The 24,540-nt window shown below is 47.8% G+C and overlaps 1 protein-coding gene across 8 annotated transcripts in view; it reads right to left on the bottom strand.

The window, feature by feature from the left end:
- Positions 1–24,540, bottom strand: part of als2b (alsin Rho guanine nucleotide exchange factor ALS2 b) — a 191,049-nt gene that overhangs the window by 94,791 nt on the left and 71,718 nt on the right. For all 8 annotated transcript variants that reach the window (XM_070876070.1, XM_070876068.1, XM_070876069.1 and 5 more), the window contains 2 exons: positions 23,797–23,862; positions 7,159–7,321 (listed from right to left, as the gene is read on the bottom strand). In XM_070876070.1, the coding sequence (XP_070732171.1) occupies positions 7,159–7,321; positions 23,797–23,862 (229 nt within the window). The remainder of the gene's footprint in view (positions 1–7,158; positions 7,322–23,796; positions 23,863–24,540) is intronic.

Here is a 24,540-nt window from a genome sequence, read left to right as displayed (position 1 = left end):
AAAAGTGAGGGAGAGAGAAAGCGGGTAATTATAGACCGGTTAGCCTGACATCAGTGGTGGGGAAAATATTAGAATCAATTATTAAGGACATAGGTAAAAAAAGGGATGAGGTCCGACGAAACGAATTTAAGGAGCTAGGAGTTAAATTAAAAAGTAGGACCTCAAAAGTAGTAATCTCGGGATTGCTACCAGTGCCACGTGCTAGTCAGAGTAGGAATCGCAAGATAGCGCAGATGAATACATGGCTTGAGCAGTGGTGCAGCAGGGAGGGATTCAAATTCCTGGGGCATTGGATCCGGTTCTGGGGGAGGTGGGACCAGTACAAAGCGAACGGTCTGCACCTGGGCAGGACCGGAACCAATGTCCTAGGGGGAGTGTTTGCTAGTGCTATTGGGAAGGAGTTAAACTAATATGGCAGGAGGATGGGAATCAATGCAGGGAGACAGAGGGAAACAAAAAGGAGACAAAAGCAAAAGACAGAAAGGAGATGAGGAAAAGTGGAGGGCAGAGAAACCCAACACAAAAAACAAAAAGGGCCGCTGTACAGCAAAATTCTAAAAGGACAAAGGGTGTTAAAAAAACAAGCCTGAAGGCTTTGTGTCTTAATGCAAGGAGTATCCGTAATAAGGTGGATGAATTAACTGTGCAAATAGATGTTAACAAATATGATGTGATTGGGATTACGGAGACGTGGCTCCAGGATGATCAGGGCTGGGAACTCAACATCCAGGGGTATTCAACATTCAGGAAGGATAGAATAAAAGGAAAAGGAGGTGGGGTAGCATTGCTGGTTAAAGAAGAGATTAATGCAATAGTTAGAATGGACATTAGCTTGGATGATGTGGAATCTATATGGGTAGAACTGCAGAACACCAAAGGGAAAAAAACGTTAGTGGGAGTTGTGTACAGACCTCCAAACAGTAGATGTTGGGGAGGGCATCAAACAGGAAATTAGGGGTGCATGCAACAAGGGTGCAGCATTTATAATGGGTGACTTTAATATGCACATAGATTGGGCTAACCAAACTGGAAACAATACGGTGGAGGAGGATTTCCTGGAGTGCATAAGGGATGGTTTTCTAGACCAATATGTCGAGGAACCAACTAGAGGGGAGGCCATCTTAGACTGGGTGTTGTATAATGAGAGAGGATTAATTAGCAATACTGTTGTGCGAGGCCCCTTGGGGAAGAGTGACCATAATATGGTGGAATTCTGCATTAGGATGGAGAATGAAACAGTTAATTCAGAGACCATGGTCCAGAACTTAAAGGCGGCTAACTTTGAAGGTATGAGGCATGAATTAGCTCGGATTGATTGGCGCATGATACTTAAGGGGTTGACTGTGAATGGGCAATGGCAGACATTTAGAGACTGCATGGATGAACTACAACAATTGTACATTCTGTCTGTCGTAAAAATAAAAAAGGGAAGGTGGATCAACCGTGGCTATCAAGGGAAATCAGGGATAGTATTAAAGCCAAGGAAGTGGCATACAAATTGGCCAGAAATAGCAGTGAACCCGGAGACTGGGAGAAATTTAGAACTCAGCAGAGGAGGACAAAGGGTTTGATTAGGGCAGGGAAAATGGAGTACGAGAAGAAGCTTGCAGGGAACATTAAGACGGATTGCAAAAGTTTCTATAGATATGTAAAGAGAAAAAGGTTAGTAAAGACAAACGTAGGTCCCCTGCAGTCAGAATCAGGGGAAGTCATAACGGGGAACAAAGAAATGGCGGACCGATTGAACAAGTACTTTGGTTCGGTATTCACTAAGGAGGACACTAACAACCTTCCGGATATAAAGAGGGGTCAGAGGGTCTAGTAAGGAGGAGGAACTGAGGGAAATCCTTATTAGTCGGGAAATTGTGTTGGGGAAATTAATGGGATTGAAGGCCAATAAATCCCCAGGGCCCGATGGACTGCATCCCTGAGTACTTAAGGAGGTAGCCTTGGAAATAGGGGATGCATTGACAGTCATTTTCCAACATTCCATTGACTCTGGATCAGTTCCTATCGAGTGGAGGGTAGCCAATGTAACCCCACTTTTTAAAAAAGGAGGGAGAGAGAAAACAGGGAATTATACATCGGTAAGCCTGACATCGGTAGTGGGTAAGATGATGGAATCAATTATTAAGGATGTCATAGCAGCGTATTTGGAAAGGAGGTGACATGATAGGTCCAAGTCAACATGGATTTGTGAAAGGGAAATCATGCTTGACAAATCTTCTAGAATTTTTTGAGGATGTTTCCGGTAGAGTGGACAGGGGAGAACCAGTTGATGTGGTATATTTGGACTTTCAGAAGGCTTTCAACAAGGTCCCACACAAAAGATTAATGTGCAAAGTTAAAGCACATGGGATTGGGGGTAGTGTGCTGACATGGATTGAGAACTGGTTGTCAGACAGGAAGCAAAGAGTAGGAGTAAATGGGTACTTTTCAGAATGGCAGGCGGTGAGTAGTGGGGTACCGCAAGGTTCTATGCTGGGGCCCCAGCTGTTTACACTGTACATTAATGATTTAGACGAGGGGATTAAATGTAGTATCTCCAAATGACACTAAGTTAGGTGGCAGTGTGAGCTGCGAGGAGGATGCTATGAGGCTGCAGAGCGACTTGGATAGGTTAAGTGAGTGGGCAAATGCATGGCAGATGAAGTATAATGTGGATAAATGTGAGGTTATCCACTTTGGTGGTAAAAACAGAGAGACAGACTATTATCTGAATGGTGACAGATAAGGAAAAGGGGAGGTGCAACGAGACCTGGGTGTCATGGTACATCAGTCATTGAAGGTTGGCATGCAGGTACAGCAGGCGGTTAAGAAAACAAATGGCATGTTGGCCTTCATAGCGAGGGGATTTGTGTACAGGGGCAGGGAGGTGTTGCTACAGTTGTACAGGGCATTGGTGAGACCACACCTGGAGTATTGTGTACAGTTTTAGTCTCCTAACCTGAGGAAGAACATTCTTGCTATTGAGGGAGTGCAGCGAAGGTTCACCAGACTGATTCCCGGGATGGCGGGACTGACCTATCAAGAAAGACTGGATCAACTGGGCTTGTATTCACTGGAGTTCAGAAGAATGAGAGGGGACCTCATAGAAATGTTTAAAATTCTGATGGGTTTAGACAGGTTAGATGCAAGAAGAATGTTCCCAATGTTGGGGAAGTCCAGAACCAGGGGTCACAGTCCAAGGATAAGGGGTAAGCCATTTAGGACCGAGATGAGGAGGAACTTCTTCACCCAGAGAGTGATGAACCTGTGGAATTCTCTACCACAGAAAGTTGTTGAGGCCAATTCACTAAATATATTCAAAAAAGAGTTAGATGTCGTCCTTACTACTAAGGGGATCAAGGGATATGGTGAGAAAGCAGGAATGGGGTACTGAAGTTGCATGTTCAGCCATGAACTCATTGAATGGCGGTGCAGGCTAGAAGGGCCGAATGGCCTACTCCTGCACCTATTTTCTATGTTTCTATGTTTCTATGAAACAGCAGCGCATTTGGAAAGCAGTGACAGGATCGGTCCAAGTCAGCATAATTTAAGAGGAGGAAATCATGCTGGACAAATCTGGAATATTTTGAGGATGTAACTAGTAGAGTGGACAAGGGAGAACCAGTGGATGTGGTGTATTTGGACTTTCAAAATGCTTTTGACAAGGTCCCACACAAGAGATTGGTGTGCAAAATCAAAGCACATGATACTGGGGGTAATATACTGACGTGGACAGAGAACTGGTTGGCAGACAGGAAGCAGAGAGTCGGGATAAACGGGTTCTTTTCAGAATGGCAGGCTGTGACTAGTGGAGTGCCGCAGGGCTCAGTGCTGGGACCCCAGCTCTTTACAATATACATCAATGATTTGGATGAAGGAATTGAGTGTAATATCTCCAAGTTAGCAGATGACACTAAACTGAGTGGTGGTGAGAGCTGTGAGGGGGACGCTAAGAGGTTCAGGGTGACTTGGACAGGTTAGGTGAGTGGGCAAATGCATGGCAGATGTAGTATAGTGTGGATAAATGTGAGGTTATCCACTTTGGGGACAAAAACACGAAGACAGATTATCTGAATGGCGGCAGATTAGGAAAAGGGGAGGTGCAACGAGACCTGGGTGTTATGGTGCATCAGTCATTGAAGGTTGGCATGCAGGTACAGCAGGCGGTTAAGAAAGCAAATGGCATGTTGGCCTTCATAGCGAGGGGATTTGAGTACAGGGGCAGGGAGGTGTTGCTACAGTTGTACAGGGCATTCGTGAGGCCACACCTGGAGTATTGTGTTCAGTTTTGGTCTCCTAATCTGAGGAAGGACGTTCTTGCTATTGAGGGAGTGCAGCGAAGGTTCACCAGACTGATTCTCGGGATGGCTGGACTGACATATGAGGAGAGACTGGATCAACCGGGCCTTTATATACCGGAGTTTAGAAGGATGAGAGGGGATCTCATAGAAACATACAAGATTCTGACGGGACGGGACAAGTTAGATGCGGGTAGATTGTTCCCGATGTTGGGGAAGTCCAGAACCAGGGTACACAGCCTTAGGATAAGGGGTTGGCCATTTAGGACTGAGATGAGGAGAAACTTCTTCACTCAGAGAGTTGTTAGCCTGTGGAATTCCTTGCTGTCGACAGTTGTTGATGCCAGTTCATTGGATATATTCAAGAGGGAGTTAGATATGGCCCTTACGGCTAAGGGGATCAAGGGGTATGGAGAGAAAGCAGGAAAGGGGTACTGAGGAATGATCAGCCATGATCTTATTGAATAGTGGTGCAGGCTTGACGGGCCGAATGGCCTACTCCTGCACCTATTTTCTATGTTTCTAATCCAGAGATGCTGAGAGTGTTTCTACTCCCCTTACATTTGCTCCAGCTGAGAGTAAAAAAGAAATCGCCTCAAACACACTCCTGTTCTGTGTAGCTCACACACGGAGCAGCATCTTGGTATTATCTTCAACGCAAGACTGAAAATTCCCTTCTAATTAAATCCTTAAGTCTCATCTTCATACAAAATCCTCTCAACTACCTGCCACTCCCTCCAACCCCCAAAAAAACTTGAAACCTGACTAAATTCAGAGGGGGAACGGCATGTCAAAAAAGAGAGTGTGAGTGGGAGTCCAAATTTGAAAGGGGAAACAGTTGTTTTTTTTTAAAAAGTAGCAGTCAAAAACCAGGCTTCTCCCTGTCAACCTCATCATCAAAATTACCAGTGACCCCCCCCCCACCCCCTCCAATGAGGGGGGACCTTCGGAATCCACATTTTTCTAACTTTTCCTTGTAACTCAATCCTGACACAAGGGATCTGCACCTACTGGTACAGACATATAAATAAGAGCGCCTATCTAAATATGATGCCCTTACTTGTGTTTGTTTTAATGGCCACCTAGTCTGCTTCCACTCCCCACACCTCAGATTATCCCATCCAATCTAATCCCACTCAATCCACCCCGGAATATCTCACCCAATCTAATTCCAATCCCCATACCCTGGAATATCTCATCCAATCTAATCCCAATCCCCATACCCCGGAATATCCCACCCATTCTAATCCTACTCCCCCATACCCTGGAATATTCAACCTGCTCTCTTGATCCTATTCCCACAAAACTACAGATCATCCAACTTCCCTTCCTGGCCCCCATGCTAACTGATCTCAAACTGTACCCTCTTCCCCTCCCCTTCAAATCTGACGTCATCACCCCCTCCTCAAAAAACCCACCCTTGACCCCTCAGTTATCGCAGACAACTGTCCTATATCCAACATACCCTGGGATGTTTGATTGGACAGTGTCGAGGGAGCTTTATTCTGTATCTAACCAGTGCTGTACACCTGCCCTGGGAGTGTTTGATGGTACTGTGCAAAGGGAGCTTTACTCTGTATCTAACCTGTACCTTAACTGCTCTGAGAGTTTTTCCCCAGCATGGGGAAATGCAAGTGCTCCATTCTCAAGCACTAACAGCTTGGTGAGCTCAACAGCTACAAATCTCCACTACCAACCATCTTTATGCCAAGTTGCTGCAGGCAAGACCTTTGCAAGCCCTCCTCGTGTCTCTCAGCAGGACCACCATTGAGCCACCTGCTTCCATCCATGCAGCAGGATTACATGCAAAGTGGTGTTTGGTTACCAGTGGGCTCAGAATGGAAGGACGGGTTGGTGGCCTCGCCCATTCATGAATGCAACAGAAATAGCTATCCAGAGGGAAATGCTGTCAGCACCTTCAGAGTTTTAGAAACCGCAATTTGTTCAATGAATGAGTACAGTAGTCGGCTTCCGCAGTCTGCAGGTAAAAGCAGGCAGTTTGCCAGTCCAAAGCCACGCAGACTGGATGAGGACAGCCAACTCCATTGCAGACCTGTCCTCTCCACTGTAGGAAACATCTGAATTGCCTGTTTGTCATCTACCAGGCATACTAGAATTGGAACAGAGTTTACAACTAATAATTCAGACCTCATTTTCCCAGACCTTGTCTGCCCACTCCCCCACCCCAAACTCTTGGGCTGCACAACTATATTCAAGAAGGAATTGTAAGTAAACAAGGATTGAGTGGGGAGATTGGAGCCTGCGTCCTTTGACTATCTATCTTGGTGCTTCAATGATGTGGTCATGCCACCCTGATAGGTTTGACCAGGAGCAAATCTGCTCATTTCTTCGGTTTGTCCAAAGTCCAGGTCCCATTATTCAAATGGAACTGCCCAAAGATCCTTCCAGAGTGAGACCATGGAGCCACGTGACCCAACACATCATCACCCAAAGAAAAAGATTTGGCAGCACTACTATATTAGTTGGACACACTGCCTGGGGCACCTACATCACCTCCCTGCCCAATGCCAGCACCGTTCCCTATAGGGTGCACACTCGGCTGGTCCCGCACAGCCCAGGACCAGCTTTTTCAATGTAAAGTTTTGCGCACTGTGAATGGGCCGAGCAGCCCCTTAAAAGGGCCGCACACCCCCCAAAAAATAAGAGGGAACATTGAGTATGAATACTTGGTTTTTCATCACCACGGACACTACAGCTCTCCCCTTCACTGTGCTGACTACACACTTACAATGAAGGCTTCATCTGGGATCAGGTTAGACTTTGATCATACACCTTCCAAGCTGAATAAGGCCACTTGAAGGTGGAAAAAATAAACCAATGCAGGACGTGACGAGTGCGAGATTTCACTTACCACTTCGAAACAGGTTGCAAGTTTTAGCAGCACACGGGCATAATCGTGCAAGTGTCTGATGGGTATGTAGAAGAGGGTGTGCAAAAGATCAGCAGCAGGGACACTCTCATCAGTAAGTTCAGACAACTGCTGGAGGGTGTGCAGGTTTCTGTTGAAGATTTCTCTGCGTAAAACAAATAAAACAACCAAAATTACGTCACAGGACCATACAAGTACTGTGCATACTGCTGAAACATACTGACCCCATATTACTCAACCACGGGATTCACACGAGAAGGGAGCACGACTTCACAGGATACCTGTGGGAAGCTTACTTCAACAGCAGCTCCCTCCTCTGCAACCTCAACCACCGAGAAGGACAAGATGATCAATGTTGCAGGAACACCATTATCTCCAAGTTCCACTCCAAGTCACACATCAGTCTGGCCATGTATATAGGATCCTTATTCGTCACTGGATCAAAATCCTGGAACTCCCTACATTGTGGGAGCACCTTCACCATCTTCTCTGGGCAACAAACCATGGCCAATAAATGCAGCCTCTCCCGCATTGTCCACACACGAATACAGGACTATGGGGAGAGAGCAGGGTTACAGGGATTAGTTTGGGAATGACACAGGGCTATGGGGAATAGTTTGGGAATGACACAGGGCTCTGGGGAATAGTTTGGGATTGATACAGGGTTATGGCGATTAATTTGGGATGGATACAAGGTTATGGGGATAAGTTTGGGATTGATACATGGCTTTGGGGAGAGTAGGGTTATGGGGGATAAGTTTCGGATTGATACAGGGTTATGGGGATTTTTGCGATTGCACTATCAAAGAGATAGTGTCAGGAATGGTAACATAGTGATTATGTTACTGGATTACTAATCCAGAGGCCTGGACTAATAATCCGGATATGCGAGTTTAAATCCCATCACAGGAGCTGTGGAATTTAAATGCAGTTGATTAAATAAATCTGGAATAAAAAGTTAGTATTTCTAATGGGGACCATGAAACTACCGGATTGTCGTAAAAACCCACCTGGTTCACTAATGTCCTTCAGGAAAGGAAATCTGCCGTCCTTACCCAGTCTGGTTTGTGTGTGACTCCAGACTCACACCAATGTGTTTGACTCTCAACTGCCCTCTGAAATGGCCAAGCAAGCCACTCAGTTGTACCAAACTGCTACAAGAAACCATAAAAAGAAAACCGGACCTCTGCATCGGCTATGGACATGACAATGGCACACCCAGCCCAATCGACCATGCAAAGTCCTCCTCACCAACATCTGTGGACTTGTGCCAAAATTGAGAGAGCCGTCCCACAGATTAGTCAAGCAACAGCCTGACATAGTCACACTCACAAAATCATACCTTTCAGCCAATGTCCCGTACTCCTCCATCACCATCCCTGGGTATGTCCTGTCCCATCAGCAGGAAAGACCCACCAGAGGTAGCGGTACAGTGGTATACAGTCGCGAGTCCTCAACATTGACCCCGGACCCCGTGAAGTTTCATGGTTTCAGGTCAAGCATGGGCAAGTAAACCTCCTGCTGATTACCACCTACCGTCCTCCCTCAGCTCATGAATCAGCACTCCTCCATGTTGAACACCACTTGGAAGAAACACAGGGCACAGAATGTACTCTGGGCTGGGGACTTCGATGTCCATCGCCAAGAGTGGCTCTGTAGCACCACTATTGACCGAGCTGGCAGAGTCCTGAAGGATACAACTGCCAGACTGGGGTTGTAGCAGGTAATGAGAACCAACACAAGGGCAAAACCTACTTGACCACATCCTCACCAATCTACCTGTCGCAGATGCATCTTTCCATGACAGCAGTGACCACTGCACAACCCTTGTGAAGACGAAGTCCCATCTTCACACTCAGGTCACCCTCCATCGTATTGTGTGGCACAACCACCGTGCTAAATGGGTTAGATTCAGAACAGGTCTAGCAGCTCGAAACTGGGCATCCATGAAGTGCTGTGGGCCATCAGCAGCAACACAATTGTATTCCACTATGATCTGTATGGGCCGGCATATCCCTCACTCTACCATCATCAAGCTTGGCGAGCAACCCTGGTTCAATGAGTGTAGAAGAGCATGCCAGGTGAAGCACCAGGCATACCTAAAAATGAGGTGCCAACCTGGGGAAGCTGAAACACAGGGCTACATGCATGCTAAACACCAGAAGTAGCATGCTATAAACAGAGTTAAGCAATCCTACAATCAACGGATCAGATCAAAGCTCTGCAGTCCTGTCACATCCAGTTGTGAATGGTGGTGAAGAATTTGCAACCATCTTCAGCCAGAAGTGCAGAATGGATGATCCAGCTTGGCCTCCTTCTGAGGTCCTCACCATCAAAGAAGCCAGTCTTCAGCCAATTCGATTCACTCCAAATGACATCACAAAACGGCTGAGCACACTGGATACAGCAAAGGCTATGGGGCCAGACAATATCTCAGCTGTCAGGCTGAAGCCTTGTGCTCCAGAATGAGCTGTGCCTCTAGCCAAGCTGCTCCAGTACAGCTACAACACTGGCATCTACCCGACAATGTGGAAAATTGCCCAGGTATGCCCGATCCACAAATAACAGAACAAATCCAATCCGGCCAATTACAGCCCCATCAGTCTACTCTCAATCATCAGCAAAGTGATGGAAGATGTCGTCTACAGTGCTATCAAGTGGCACTTACTCACCAATGCTCAGTTTGGGTTCTGCCGGGACCACTTGGCTCCAGACCTCATTATAGCCTTGGTCCAAACATGGAAAAAGAGCTAAATTCCAGAGGCGAGGTGATTGCAGCGTTCAGTTCCATTTGCAACTCCTCAGATAATGAAGCAGTCCATGCCCGCATGCAGCAAGACCTGGACGACATTCAAGCTTGGGCTGATAAGTGGCAAGTAACATTTGTGCCACACAAGTGGCAGGTAATGACTATCGCCAACAAGAGAGTGTCTAACCACCACTCCATGTCACTCAACGGCATTAGCTTCACTGAATCCCCCAACATCAATATCCTGGGGGGTCACCATTGACCAGAAACTTAACTGAACCAGCCACGTAAATATTGTGGCTACAAGAGGTCAGAGGCTGGGTATTCTGTGGCAAGTCTCATCTTCTGATTCCCCAAAACCTTTCTACCATCTATAAGGCACAAGTCAAGAGTGTGATGGAATACTCTCCACTTGCCTGGATGAATGCAACTCAAACAACAAGAAGCTCAACACCATCCAGGACAAAACAGCCCACTTAACTGACACCCCATCCACCATTTTAAACATTCACTCCCTCCACCACTGGCGCACATTGGCTACAGAGTGTACCATCTACAAGATGCACTGCAGCAACTCGCCAAGGCTTCTTCGACAGCACCTCACAAACCCACAACCTCCACCACCTAGAAAGAGAAGGGCAGCAGGTGCATGGGAACACCATCACCTGCAAGTTCCCCTTCAAGTCACACACCATCCTGACTTGGAAATATATCGCTGTTCCTTCATAGTTGCTGGGTCAAAATCCTGGAACACCCTCCCGAACAGCACTATGGGAGCACCTTCACCACCTGCAGCGGTTCAAGGCGGCGGCCCATCACCACTTTCTCGGGGCAACTGAGAATGGGCAACAAATGCTGGCCTTGCCAGCGCGCCAACATTCCAGGAACAAAGTTTTAAAAAGGCACAGACATGAGCTGAATTGGTTCCTTCTGTGCTGTAAACATCTATGGCCGTGTAAGTAAATTTATTAGGTAGTGGTTAGTAAGGGCTGCGGAAGGAAGACTAAGCAAGGTGCGGAGTTCCTGATCCAAACAATCCTGTTTATTTCTCAAAGAATAATCTACCTACTTTCTCACCATATCCCTAACCCCACCTTCTCGCCATGTCCCCCAACCCCATCTAAGCACTGTACCTCTCTATCCCTTCTCTCCCCGCAGAAACACATTTGCGTGTCTCATGGTCCCATTTACACTTCAGTGTCCTTCCCTAGTAACTTATTCCACAACTCAAATCCCTTTTGACTGAATAAGTTTCTCGGATTTCCCCTCTTGCTCCCAACTATCTGGTTTTTTAGCTCATGTCCCGACATTTGAATCCTTCACGAAAAGGACACAATTTCCTTACCTACTCTTTCCACCTAGTGTTACAACCAAGTGCATGCACACACATCACACCTCACCCCATCTACAGGACTGCCAGAAGTGGAGTGCTATTGCGCTCAGAGAAAGATGCAGGACCCAGGAATAAAATTGGAGGTGTAATGTATACACCTGAGAGTTTGCTCACAGGTTTGTAGAGCTGTTGCACGGTGCCACGAGCTAGTGAGTACAGAAATAGGAGGATAGAGTAGATGAATGTGCGGCTGGAGAGATGGTGCAGGCAGGAGGGCTTTAGTTTCCTGAGGCATTGGACCACTTCTGGGGGAGATGGGACCTGTACAAGCCGGACGGGTTGCACCTCAACAGAGCCGGAACCAATAGACTTGCGGGGGGGTTTGCTCATGTTGCTGGGGAGGGTTTAAACTAGCATGGCAGGGGGATGGGAACCTGAAAATAGATTCAGTAGGGAGGGGAGTAAAGCTGAAATTAGAAAGCAAAATAAAAAAAAAGTTTGAAGGAGAGGGGAAACAAGCAGGAAAAAAGGGTAAAAAAATTAAATTTAAAGGCGCTTTGTCTAAATGCACGTAGCATTCATAACAAAATAGATGAGTTTACGGCACAAATAGCTACAAATCACTATGATTTGATAGCCATTGCAGAGACATGGTTGCAAGGTGACCAGGACTGGGAACTAAATATTCCGGGGTACTTAACAATCCGGTAGGACAAACAGACAGGCAAAGGAGGTGGGGTAGCTCTGTTGATAAAGGATGGAATCACTGCAATAGTGAGAAATTATATTGGCTCAAATAATCAGGATGTTGAAACAGTTTGGGTGGAGATAAGGAATAATAAGGGGGAAAAGTCACTGGTGGTTGGAGTATAAACCAGGAAATGGTGGGGGCTTGTAAAAAGGGAACAGCAAAAAGCATGTTGATTTTAACCTTCATATTGATTGGACAAATCAAATTGGTCTGGGTAGCCTCGAGGAAGAGTTCATGGAGTGCATAAGGGACGGGTTCCTTGAGCAGTATGTAATGGAACCAGCCAGGGGGCAGGCTCTCTTAGATCTAGTCCTGTGTAATGAGACAGGATTAATAAACAATCTCCAAGTAAAGTAACGCCTTGGAATGAGTGATGGAGGGTGAGAAAGTTAGATCTCAAACCAGCGTACTAAGCTTAAATAAAGGAGACTATGAAGGTATGAGAGCAGAGTTGGCTAAAGTGGACTGGGAAAATAGATTAGAGTGATGAACAGTGGTGTACATTTAAGGAGATATTTCTCAACTCTCAAGAAAAATATATTCCAGTGAGGAGGAAAGGGTGTAAAAGAAAAGATAGTCATCCGAGGCTAACTAAAGAAATAAAGGACGGTATCCAATTAAAAACAAGGGCATACAAAGTGGCCAAAATTAGTGGGAGGACAGAAGGTTGGGAAGCTTTTAAAAGCCAACAAAGAATGACTAAAAAAATTATTAAGAAAGGGAAGATAGACTATGAAAGTAAACTAGCACAGAATATAAAAACAGATAGCAAGAGTTTCTAAAGGTATATAAAAAGGAAAAGTGACTAAAGTAAATGTTGGTCCCTTAGAGTACGAGACCGGGGAATTAGTAATGGGGAACATGGAGATGGCAGAATAATGGGGAACATGGAGATGGCAGAAACTCTGAACAAATATTTTACATCAGTCTTTACGGTAGAGGACACAAACAATATCTCAACAGTGGACAGTCAAGGGCTATAGGGAGGAGGAACTTGACACAATCACTAAGGTGGTGGTACTCAGTAAGATAATGGGACTAAAGGCAGATAAATCCCCTGGACCTGATGGCTTGATCCTTGGGTCTTAAGAGAAGTCGCGGCAGGGATAGTGGATGCGTTGATTGTAATTTATCTGGATTCTGGGGCGGTCCCAGCAGATTGGAAAACTGCAAATGTAATGCCCCTATTTAAAAAAGGAGGCAGACAAAAAGCAGGAAACTATAGACCAGTTAGCCTAACATCTGTGGTTGGGAAAATGTTGGAGTCCATTATTAAAGAAGCAGTAGCAGAACATTTGGAAAAATTCAATCAAGCAGAGTCAGCATGAAGGGGAAGTCGTGTTTGACAAATTTGCTGGAATTCTTGGAGGATGTAATGAACAGGGTGGATAAAGGGGAACCAGTGGATGTGGTGTATTTGGACCCCAAGAAGGCATTTGATAAAGTGCCACATAAAAGGTTACTGTACAAGATAAAAGTTCACAAGGTTGGGAGTAATTTATTGGCATGGATAGAGGATTGGCTAACTAACAGAAAAGAGAGAATCGGGATAAATGGTTCATTCTCGGGTTGGTAATCAGTAACTAGTGGGGTGCCGCAGGGATCAGTGCTGGGACCCCAACTATTTACAATCTATATTAATGACTTGGAAGAAGGGACTGAGTGTGATGTAGCCAAGTTTGCTGACGAGGATAAGAGGAAAAGCAATGTGTGAGGAGGACACAAAAAATCAGCAAAAGGACATAGACAGGCTAAGTGAGTGGGCAAAAATTTGGCAGATGGAGTATAATGTTGGAAAGTGAGATGTTGGAGTATAATCTTGGCAGAAAAAAATCAAAGAGCAAGTTGTTATTTAAATGAAGAAAAATTGCAAAGTGCTGCAGTATAACGGAACCTGGGGGTATTTGTACATGAAACACAAAAGGTCAGCATGTAGGTACAGCAAGTGATCAGGAAGGCCAATGGAATCTTGGCCTTTATTGCAAAGGGGATGAAGTATAAAAGCAGGGAAGCCTTGCTACAGTTATACAGGCCACACCTGGAATACTGCGTGCAGTTTTGATTTTCATATTTAAGAAAGGATATACTTGCTTTGGAGGCTGTTCAGAGAAGGTCCACTAGGTTGATTCCGGAGATGAGTGGGTTGACTTATGAGAAGAGGTTGAGTACGTTGGGCCTCTACTCTTTGGAATTCAGGAGAATGAGAGGTGATCTTATCGAAACATATAAGATTATGAGGGGGCTTGACAAGGTGGATGCAGAGAGGATGTTTCCACCGATGGGAACCTAATCTTAAAATAAGGGGCCACCCATTTAAAACTGAGATGAGGAGGAATTTCTTCTCAGAGGATTGTGAATCTGTGGAATTCACTGCCTCAGAGTGCTGTGGAAGCTGGGACATTGAATGGATTTAAGACAGAGATAGACAGTTTCTTAACTGATACAGGTACAGCAGGCGGTGAAGGCGGCAAATGGCATGTTGGCCTTCATAGCGAGAGGATTCGAGTATAGGAGCAGGGAGGTCTTACTGCAGCTGTTCAGGGCCTTGGTAAGGCCACACCTTGAATATTGTGTACAGTTTTGGACTCCGCATCTGAGGAAGGATATTCTTGCTATGAAGCAGCGAAGGTTCACCAGACTGATTCCCGGGATGGCAGGACTGACATATGAAGACAGACTGGATCGACTAGGCTTATATTCACTGGAGTTTAGAAGAATGAGAGGGGGTCTCATAGAAACTTATAAAATTCTGACAGGACTGGACAGGTTAGATGCAGGAAGAATGTTCCCGATGTTGGGGAAGTCCAGAACCAGGGGTCACAGTCGAAGGATAAGGGGTAAGCCATTTAGGACTGAGATGAGGAGAAACTTCTTCACTCAGAGAATTCTCTACCACAGAAAGTTGTTGAGGCCAGTTCGTTAGATATATTCAAAAGGGAGTTAGATATGACCCTTACGGCTAAAGGGATCAAGGGGTATGGAGAGAAACAGGAATGGGGTACTGAGGTGATGATCAGCCATGATCATATTGAATGGTGGTGCAGGCTTGAAGGGCCAAATGGCCTACTCCTGCACCTATTTTTTATGTTTCTATAAAGGGAATAAGGGATTATGGGGAGCAGGCAGGGAAAAGGACCCGAGCCCATGATCGGGTCAGCCACGATCGTATTAAATGGCGGAACAGACTCGAGGGGCCGTATGGCCTACTCCTGCTCCTATTTCTTATGTGCTTATGTTCTTATGAGAAGAGGAGGAAGAGAAGCTGCCTTACTTCTGCATATACAGGGTGCCAGTGAGCCTCTGGGAGAAGGAGGAGGAGAGCGAGCTGACAATACTCCTGTTACTGCTGCAGAGTTTGAGAGGGTGAAGGAACAACTGGCATTCAATTACTCGTCAACTGTGTGGAATGAAGGAGAGCCAGGTGGGTGTTTTAGTGCACTCTCCATAAAGACTTTGTTTTATCGGTGGGGGGAGGAAAGAAGGCCGGAACATCATGGAGGTTGTGTGTGTGTATATGTAAGTGTGTGGGGTTCTTATTAATACTTAGGCCCCACACACCACGAAAAACATCCCTCCCCCATTGCCTGGCCCGGGATAGCTGGAGCTGCCTGGGTGAAGACTTTTTTCCACTAATTTAACATCGTTAACACCTGGTGGAGGACTGTGCCTGGGTGGTTCCAGCCAACCCGGGTGAACAGATCTTCTCCCCGCCCCCCAGCAGAAGACCACCTAAAAGAGACTTTGCTTATTACCATCAGGAGAGTGCACCCCTGCAAACAACTACCCAACACTGTGGGCGACCCTGCCCTCACAGCCTCCCTACTTCCCACCACCCTCGCCCCTCCTCCTCGCTCTCTGTCTCTCTTTCCTTTCACAATCAATTAAAATTACTGAGCAGAGGGAAAAGGCCCTGCCCCCAATTGTGTACAACTATTTTGTTGTATCTGTAAAACAATAAAACGTTAAATCAAGTGCCCCCTGGCTAAAAGGGGTGGGGGGGAGGGGAGGCACTAAAACTGACAAACTTAAACAAATTCAACGTTAGACAGTCAATTGGTACAAATTAAAATTTGGTTGTCGGGCGTGATGATGCACTCCAGTCCCTCCAGCGCCCACCTCTTGAGGAAGGCCACAAGTGTACTGGTGGACACCATGTGCTCCATCTCCAGGGACACCCTGGCTCGGATGTAACCGCGGAAGAGAGGCATGCAGTCGGGCTGAATGACCCCCTCGACCGCCCGCTGCCTGTACTGGGTGATGGACCCCTTGGCCATGCCCAGGAGTAGTCCTACGAGGAGGCCTTCCGCTCCCCTCCGCACAGGGTGCCCTAAGATCAGGAGTGTGGGATATTAGAAGAGGGGCTGCAACCTCGCACATTCAATATATATGTGGAACATGGACTCCTTTAGACCGCAGAAATTACAGGGGGCCTGGGTACATGTGAACCAACTTAAAAACTTATTGCATGGGACTGCTCAGTGCAACAGCCACCAGGCCAAGTCCAATAAATAAGGGGAGAACTCCCACGTAGAGAGCACTCCATTGGGGACCCCCGCCACCTCCGGACGGCAGGATGGTGCGCGATGGCGTGTCCGGACGGCAGACGAGGTTGGCAACGTGGAGAGTGTGCAGGAGCAGCCTGTACAGGAATCCCCTCCCAACTCTTTTGGAGTAAAACATAATTAACATTAAATCAAGTGCCCCCTAAGCTGGGGAACACTCCAGACACTTTTCAACTGCCCCTTTTTTTTTTGTGTTTTTTTGATTTTTTTTTGTTTTGTTTTTAAAAAAAAATTTTTTGGGCAATAAATTCATATAATTTACAAGTGCCCCCTATAAAAGGGGAGGGGGACACTAAAACCCGGCAATTAAAACAAATTAAACTTTAAAACAAATAAAATCAAATTAAAATTTGGTTGCCGGGGGTGATGATGCACTCCAGTCCCTCCGGCACCCACCTCTCGCGGAAGGCCGCGAGCGTACCGGTGGACACCGCGTGCTCCATCTCTAAGGACACCCTGGCCCAGATGCAGGCACGGAAGAGAGGCAGGTAGTCAGGCTGAACGACCCCCTCGACCGCCCGCTGCCTGGACCGGCTGATGGCCCCCTTGGCCGTGCCCAGGAGCAGTCCTACGAGGAGGCCCTCGGACCTACCCGCTCCCCTCCGCACAGGATGCCCGAAGATCAGGAGTGTGGGACTGAAGTGCAACCAGAAATTGAGGAGCAGCCCCTTTAAATAATGGAACAGGGGCTGCAACCTCACACAATCCATAAAAACGTGGAACACGGACTCTTCCAGACCGCAGAAATTGCAAGCGGCCTGGGAGCCCGTGAACCGACTTAAAAATTTATTGCACGGGACTGCTCCGTGCACCACCCTCCAGGCCAAGTCCCCGATAAATAGTGGGAGGACTCCCGCGTAGAGTACACTCCATCGGGGACCCCCGCCTCCTCTGGACGGCAAGATGGTATGCCATGGCGTGTCCGGGCGGCAGACGAGGATGGCAACGTGGAGAGTGTGCAGGAGCAGCCGGTACAGGAATCCCCTCCCAATTGTGTACAAGCAGGGGAGAGATGTGCCTCATTGAGTCCCTCTGCTCAATTAGAGGCCATTAAGACCTTTAGGCCTGTGACTTGGGACGAGTGTAACCCTTGAGAGACCCTGTTATTGAGAGTCCATCTCGGCCGGTGGCGGGGCCAGCCCCGACTTACGTATGCGTGGTAGCAAAGGCCAAGGCGGCTCCTGCTGCTCCGCCACCATTTAGGCTACTAACAAAAAAGAATGAGGTCAAGAGCTACACTCACCCTAACATGAGCATCGAGGAGTGTGTGAGGACAATGGCTGGGGCATCGGCCATCGTCGCTGCCTCCAAAATGTACAGGAAGGCTGTGTTCTTCCTGGGGTTGGAGCGAGCTGGCACTTGGTAAGGGGCTCACGGTGGGCAGGACCTTCCTGCCGGTGGATCCCCTCAAGGCCAAGGATTGTAATTTCAAACGTCCCGCCCTTTGTTCCCGATGAACTCCTCCTCCCCCAATTGGGGGGAGGTGAGGTCGGGGATTAATCCGATACTGCTCAGCTTCAGGGAGGCCAGCTTCCGTCATGTGTTCTCTTTCCGCTGCCAGCTTTTTGCTCAGCTTACGCGGGAGGAGGTAACGGAAGGGGCCTTCAACGTGGTCCACAAGGGGACAGCCGACCGCATCTTCTAGACATCGGACGGTGTGCAGTGCCACGCCTGTAAGGAGGTGGTGCATGTCCGCAGGAACTGTCCCACCCCCGAAGCCGCAAAAATATCTGAAGCACCAAGGCTGGTGCCGCCACCACTCCTCACCCCCCCCGTAACCGTCGCGTGTCCGGAGTTAGAGATGTGTGGGCGTCGTCGGGGGCCAATGCCATCATGTCCTCCAGCGGTGGGGGGGGGGGGGGGGAGGGGGAGCAAGGCGCGGCACAAGAAAAAACATCTGCAGGCGAGTCCCCTCAGTGGGCCAAACAGTCCCATCACTGCGCTCGGCCCCAAAACACCACCGGGAGCGCGGGGCATTCCGTGCCAGAGTCCTTGAACACACTCACTTCTGCAGATGGTTTGATGCCCGTAGTCGGGCTCGGGCATGGGAAAGAAACATAGGAGGGAGCGGAGGCAGACATGGAGGTCTCCCTGCCTCCGCGTCCCTCTGGACGCAAAAGGAGGCACAGCTCCAGGGAAACGAAGGAGGACCAAGGTCCCGATGTGCGGGAAGAGTTGGCGCCTGGCGTGGGTCCCGCGTCCCCCACCACCAGTCCCAACGTGTGCCGTAGGCCGGGGGAGTCTGTCCCTTGGGAGAGCGAGACAGACAAGGCTGTCCAGCTGGAGTCTCCCGGGGATGGGGAAGAAAACCTGCCTGTTGCGGGAGCGTGGGGCCGCCAAAAGAGGACATCGCCGCCGGGTCGAGCGTCCTGGGGACTGAGGTGGGCGAAGCCGAAGAGGCAGAGTCCAAGCTCGCTCAGTCAAACCTTAACATCTCCCAGGATCTGCTCGACCCGGTCGAAAACATTTCAAAAGAAACCCTGCCCGCTGGGTCGGAGGGTGGTGGCGGGGAGGGTGAGGAACCCCAATCTCCGTCCCGGACATTGGCGCCGGGGAAGTTGGAGGAACTCGTGGAGTTTTTCAGCCCGGTTTCTCCGTGCACCCTTGTGCCTCCTCGCAGCTCACACTGCCACCCGCAAATTTGGAGATACTACATTTAATCCCCTCGTCTAAATCATTAATGTACAGTGTAAACAGCTGGGGCTCCAGCACAGAACCTTGCGGTATCCCACTAGTCACTGCCTGCCATTCTGAAAAGTACCCATTTACTCCTACTCTTTGCTTCCTGTCTGACAACCAGTTCTCAATCCATGTCAGCACACTACCCCCAAACCCATGTGCTTTAACTTTGCACATTAATCTCTTGTGTGGAACGTTGTCGAAAGCCTTCTGAAAGTCCAAATATACCACATCAACTGGTTCTCCCTTGTCCACTCTACTGGAAACATCCTCAAAAAATTCCAGAAGATTTGTCAAGCATGATTTCCCTTTCACAAATCCATGCTAACTTGGACCTATCATGTTACCTCTTTCCAAATGCGCTGCTATGACATCCTTAATAATTGATTCCATCATTTTCCCCACTACCGATGTCAGGCTAACCAGTCTATAACTCCCTGTTTTCTCTCTCCCTCCTTTTTTAAAAAGTGGGGTTACATTGGCTACCCTCCACTCGATAGGAACTGATCCAGAGTGAATGGAATGTTGGAAAATGACTGTCAATGCATCCGCTATTTCCAAGGCCACCTCCTTAAGTACTCTGGGATGCAGTCCATCAGGCCCTGGGGATTTATCGGCCTTCAATCCCATCAATTTCCCCAACACAATTTCCTGACTAATAAGGATTTCCCTCAGTTCCTCCTCCTTACTAGACCCTCTGACCCCTTTTATATCCGGAAGGTTGTTAGTGTCCTCCTTAGTGAATACCGAACCAAAGTACTTGTTCAATTGGTCCGCCATTTCTTTGTTCCCCGTTATGACTTCCCCTGATTCTGACTGCAGGGGAGCTACGTTTGTCTTTACTAACCTTTTTCTCTTTACATATCTATAGAAACTTTTGCAATCCGTCTTAATGTTCCCTGCAAGCTTCTTCTCGTACTCCATTTTCCCTGCCCTAATCAAACCCTTTGTCCTCCTCTGCTGAGTTCTAAATTTCTCCCAGTCCCCGGGTTCGCTGCTATTTCTGGCCAATTTGTATGCCACTTCCTTGGCTTTAATACTATCCCTGATTTCCCTTGATAGCCACGGTTGAGCCACCTTCCCTTTTTTATTTTTACGACAGACAGGAATGTACAATTGTTGTACTTCATCCATACGGTCTCTAAATGTCTGCCATTGCCCATCCACAGTCAACCCCTTAAGTATCATTCGCCAATCTATCCTAGCCAATTCACGCCTCATACCTTCAAAGTTAGCCTTCTTTAAGTTCTGGACCATGAATTAACTGTTTCATTCTTCATCCTAATGTAGAATTCCACCATATTATGGTCACTCTTCCCCAAGGGGCCTCGCACAACGAGATTGCTAATTAATCCTCTCTCATTACACAACACCCAGTCTAAGATGGCCTTCCCCCTAGTTGGTTCCTCGACATATTGGTCTAGAAAACCATCCCTTATGCACTCCAGGAAATCCTCCTCCACCGTATTGCTTCCAGTTTGGTTAGCCCAATCTATGTGCATATTAAAGTCACCCATTATAACTGCTGCACCTTTATTGCATGCACCCCTAATTTCCTGTTTGATGCCCTCCCCAACATCTACTGTTTGGAGGTCTGTACACAACTCCCACTAACGTTTTTTGCCCTTTGGTGTTCTGCAGCTCTACCCATATAGATTCCACATCATCCAAGCTAATGTCCTTCCTAACTATTGCCTTAATCTCCTCCTTAACCAGCAATGCTACCCCACCTCCTTTTCCTTTTATTCTATCCTTCCTGAATGTTGAATACCCAGCCCTGATCATCCTGGAGCCACGTCTCTGTAATCCCAATCACATCATATTTGTTAACATCTATTTGCACAGTTAATTCATCCACCTTATTACAGATACTCCTTGCATTTAGACACAAAGCCTTCAGGCTTGTTTTTTTTAAAACACCCTTTGTCCTTTTAGAATTTTGCTGTACAGTGGCCCTTTTTGTTCTTTGCCTTGGGCTTCTCTGCCCTCCACTTTTCCTCATCTCCTTTCTGTCTTTTGCTTTTGTCTCCTTTTTGTTCCCCTCGGTCTCCCTGCATTGGTTCCCATCCCCCTGCCATATTAGTTTAACTCCTCCCCAACAGCACGAGCAAACACGCCCCTAGGACATTGGTTCCAGTCCTGCCCAGGTGCCGACTGTCCGGTTTGTGCTAGTCCCACCTCCCCCAGAACGGTTCCAATGCCTCAGGAATTTGAATCCCCCCCTGCTGCACCACTGCTCAAGCCATGTATTCATCTGCGCTATCCTGCAATTCCTACTCTGACTAGCACGTGGCACTGGTAGCAATCCCGAGATTACTACTTTTGAGGTCCTACTTTTTAAATTTAGCTCCTAGCTCCTTAAATTCGTTTCGTAGGACTTCATCCCTTTTTTTTAAACCTATGTCGTTGGTATCAATGTGCACCACGACAACTGGCTGTTCTTTTTAGAATGTCCTGCACCCGCTCCAAGACATCCTTGACCCTTGCACCAGGGAGGCAACATACCATCCTGGAGTCTCGGTTGCGGCCACAGAAACGTCTACCTATTCCCCTTACAATTGAATCCCCCATCAATATCGCTCTCCCACTCTTTTTCCTGCCCTCCTGTACAACAGAGCCAGCCACGGTGCCATGAACTTGGCTGCTGCTGCCCTCCTCTGATGAGTCATCCCCCCCAACAGTACCCAAAGCAGTGTATCTGTTTTGCAGGGGGATGACCACAGGGGACCCCTGCACTACCTTACTTGCACTGCTCTTCCTGCTGGTCTTCCATTCCCTATCTGGCTGTGGACCCTTTCCCTGCGGTACGACCAACTTGCTACACGTGCTACTCATGTCATTCTCAGCATCGTGGATGCTCCAGAGTGAATCCACCCTCAGCTCCAACTCCGCAACGCGGTCCGTCAGGAACTGGAGGCGGATACACTTCCCGCACACGTCGTCGTCAGGAACACTGGTGTCGTCCCCGAGTTCCCACATGGTACAAGAGGAGCATAACACGTGACCGAGCTGTCCTGCCATGACTTAACCCTTTGATAAGCAGCAACAATGCTAAAGTTTACTCACTGTTATAGAAGAGAAAAAAGAAAAACTACTTACCAATCACCAGCCAATCACTTACCCCCTTGGCTGTGACGTCACCTTTCTGTTTCTTTCTACTTCATTTGTGCCTTCTCCCTGTAGCTGCACAAGTACGCCTTTTATAGGCCTCTCCACGCACCTCCGACGCTGCTCCCGACTGCCGCCACGTTGGGCCTTTATAGGCCTCTCGCCGACCCCGGAACTCACGTCTCTCCACGCACCTCCGACGCTGCTCCCGACTGCCGCCGCGTTGGGCCTTTATAGGCCTCTCGCCAACCCCGGAACTCACGCCTCTCCACGCACCTCCTCGACGTTGCAGTTCTGTGTGGAGCGGGTTCCTGTACAGGCTGCTCTTGCACACTCGCCACTTTGCCATCCAGACACGCCATGGTGCAGCACCTTGCCATCCGGAGGAAGCAGGCGTCCCCATTGGAGTCCTCCCTTTATTTATTGGGGACTTGGCCTGGAGGGTGATACACAGGACAGTCCCGTGCAATTGGTTTTTAAGTCGGTTCACGGACTCCCAGGCCGCCTGCAATTTCTGCAGTCTGGAAGAGTCCGTGTTCCACGTTTACATAGAATGAGAGAGGTTGCAGCCCCTCTTCCAATATTTGAAGGGGCTGCTCCTCAAATTCTGGTTGCACTTCAGTCCCACACTCCTGATCTTTGGGCACCCTGTGCAGAGGGGAGCAGGTAGGTCGGAAGGCCTCCTCGTAGGACTGCTCCTGGACTAAGGTGGCTATTAACCGGTCCAGGCAGCGGGCGGTCGAGGAGGTCGTTCAGCCCAACTGCCTGCCTCTCTTCCATTCGAGCCAGGTGTCCCTGGAGATGGAGCACGGGTGTCCACCGGTACGCTCCTGGCTTTCCGTGAGAGGTGGGCACCGGAGGGACTGGAGTGCATCATCACCTCCGGCAACCAAATTTTAATTTGAATTAAGTTTATTTGCTGGTTTCAACTTAAAATAGTTGTAGAGCTGTTGCACTGTGAGTGGCTTAGCCAGTCATGTGATGTTCACAAGACTCAATAAAACCCAGTCAATCGAGTCTAGGACATCCACGATGAGGTATGCACTTGTGAGCCTATTGGATGAACTGGTAATGTGTAGTTTGACTGTTAAACTTTTGGTAATAAACCAAATAGTTCTTCATAGCAAGGTGTTGCTATGAATTCTTAAGCAAAGAACCCATGAGGCAAATACATATAGGAGGTACTGCATTAAACAGGTTTTTTAATTCCAATCCAGTGTCCGCTACTGCTCTTGGAGTCAGTGCAGATACAGACTCTAATGTAGAAACTGGTTCGTGACAAACTAACTACTCAACTCTTGGACAGGCAGTCCCAATATCTGCTTCACTAACCATGCATATTTCCCCTCAGTGCAGCAGAGGCAGGATACTTTATACAAAGCAACTAGGACCAGTTCCACTGCACCTATAAGTGTCGGTGACATTTGGTTATACTTACACCGTTGGCTTAGCCAATGCTTGGAAACCACCAACCACCACAAAATTCCCCACTGAGCTGGAGTACCTGAAACCAGAGAGAACAGCATGGTCATCAGAACTGACGGCAATTTCATAGAAACGAATGGACACTGGCATTAAAACCGAAACCAAGGCAGTGGCACTCAGCACAGGTAGCTCCGATCGTTTGACAGTGTCAGGGATGCTGAGAGGTCACCTGGTACTGAGAGAGTATGTTTAGAGCGAAGCAATGGGTTGCCACCCCCAATCCACGAACCTCTGAGGCCAATTGTACCACCCAAATCCTGCCTGTCTGAGATACACTAACCCAGCATAAACCCTCATCTCTTGGGCCCAGCACCACATTCTGTCTTTTTCGTAGAGCCAATGTATTGCACCTAATCTACGTATGGGGATGTTGGATGAGTTAATGTAGAGGGAGCTCTGTACTGTATGGAGCCAGTGTGTGGGGATGTTGGATGGGCTAATGTAGAGGGAGCTCTGTACTGTACCTAATCTGTAAAGGTCTGGATTTGGTAATCTAACCTAATTGGGGGGTATAGTTAATAATGAGAAGAACTGTGACAAAATACAAGATGACATTAATAAACTTGAAGAATGGGCATGTAAATGGTAAATGATTTTTCACTACAGACAAATGTGAGGTGATGCATTTTGGTAGGAAGAATAAGGAGGCCGCATACTTCTTGGAAACTGAGAGTCTAAATGGGGTAGAGGAGCAAAG

Source organism: Pristiophorus japonicus, chromosome 3 (genome assembly GCF_044704955.1).
Source record: "Pristiophorus japonicus isolate sPriJap1 chromosome 3, sPriJap1.hap1, whole genome shotgun sequence".
NCBI lineage: Eukaryota > Metazoa > Chordata > Chondrichthyes > Pristiophoridae > Pristiophorus > Pristiophorus japonicus.
This window is presented reverse-complemented; position numbering and strand designations above follow the sequence as displayed.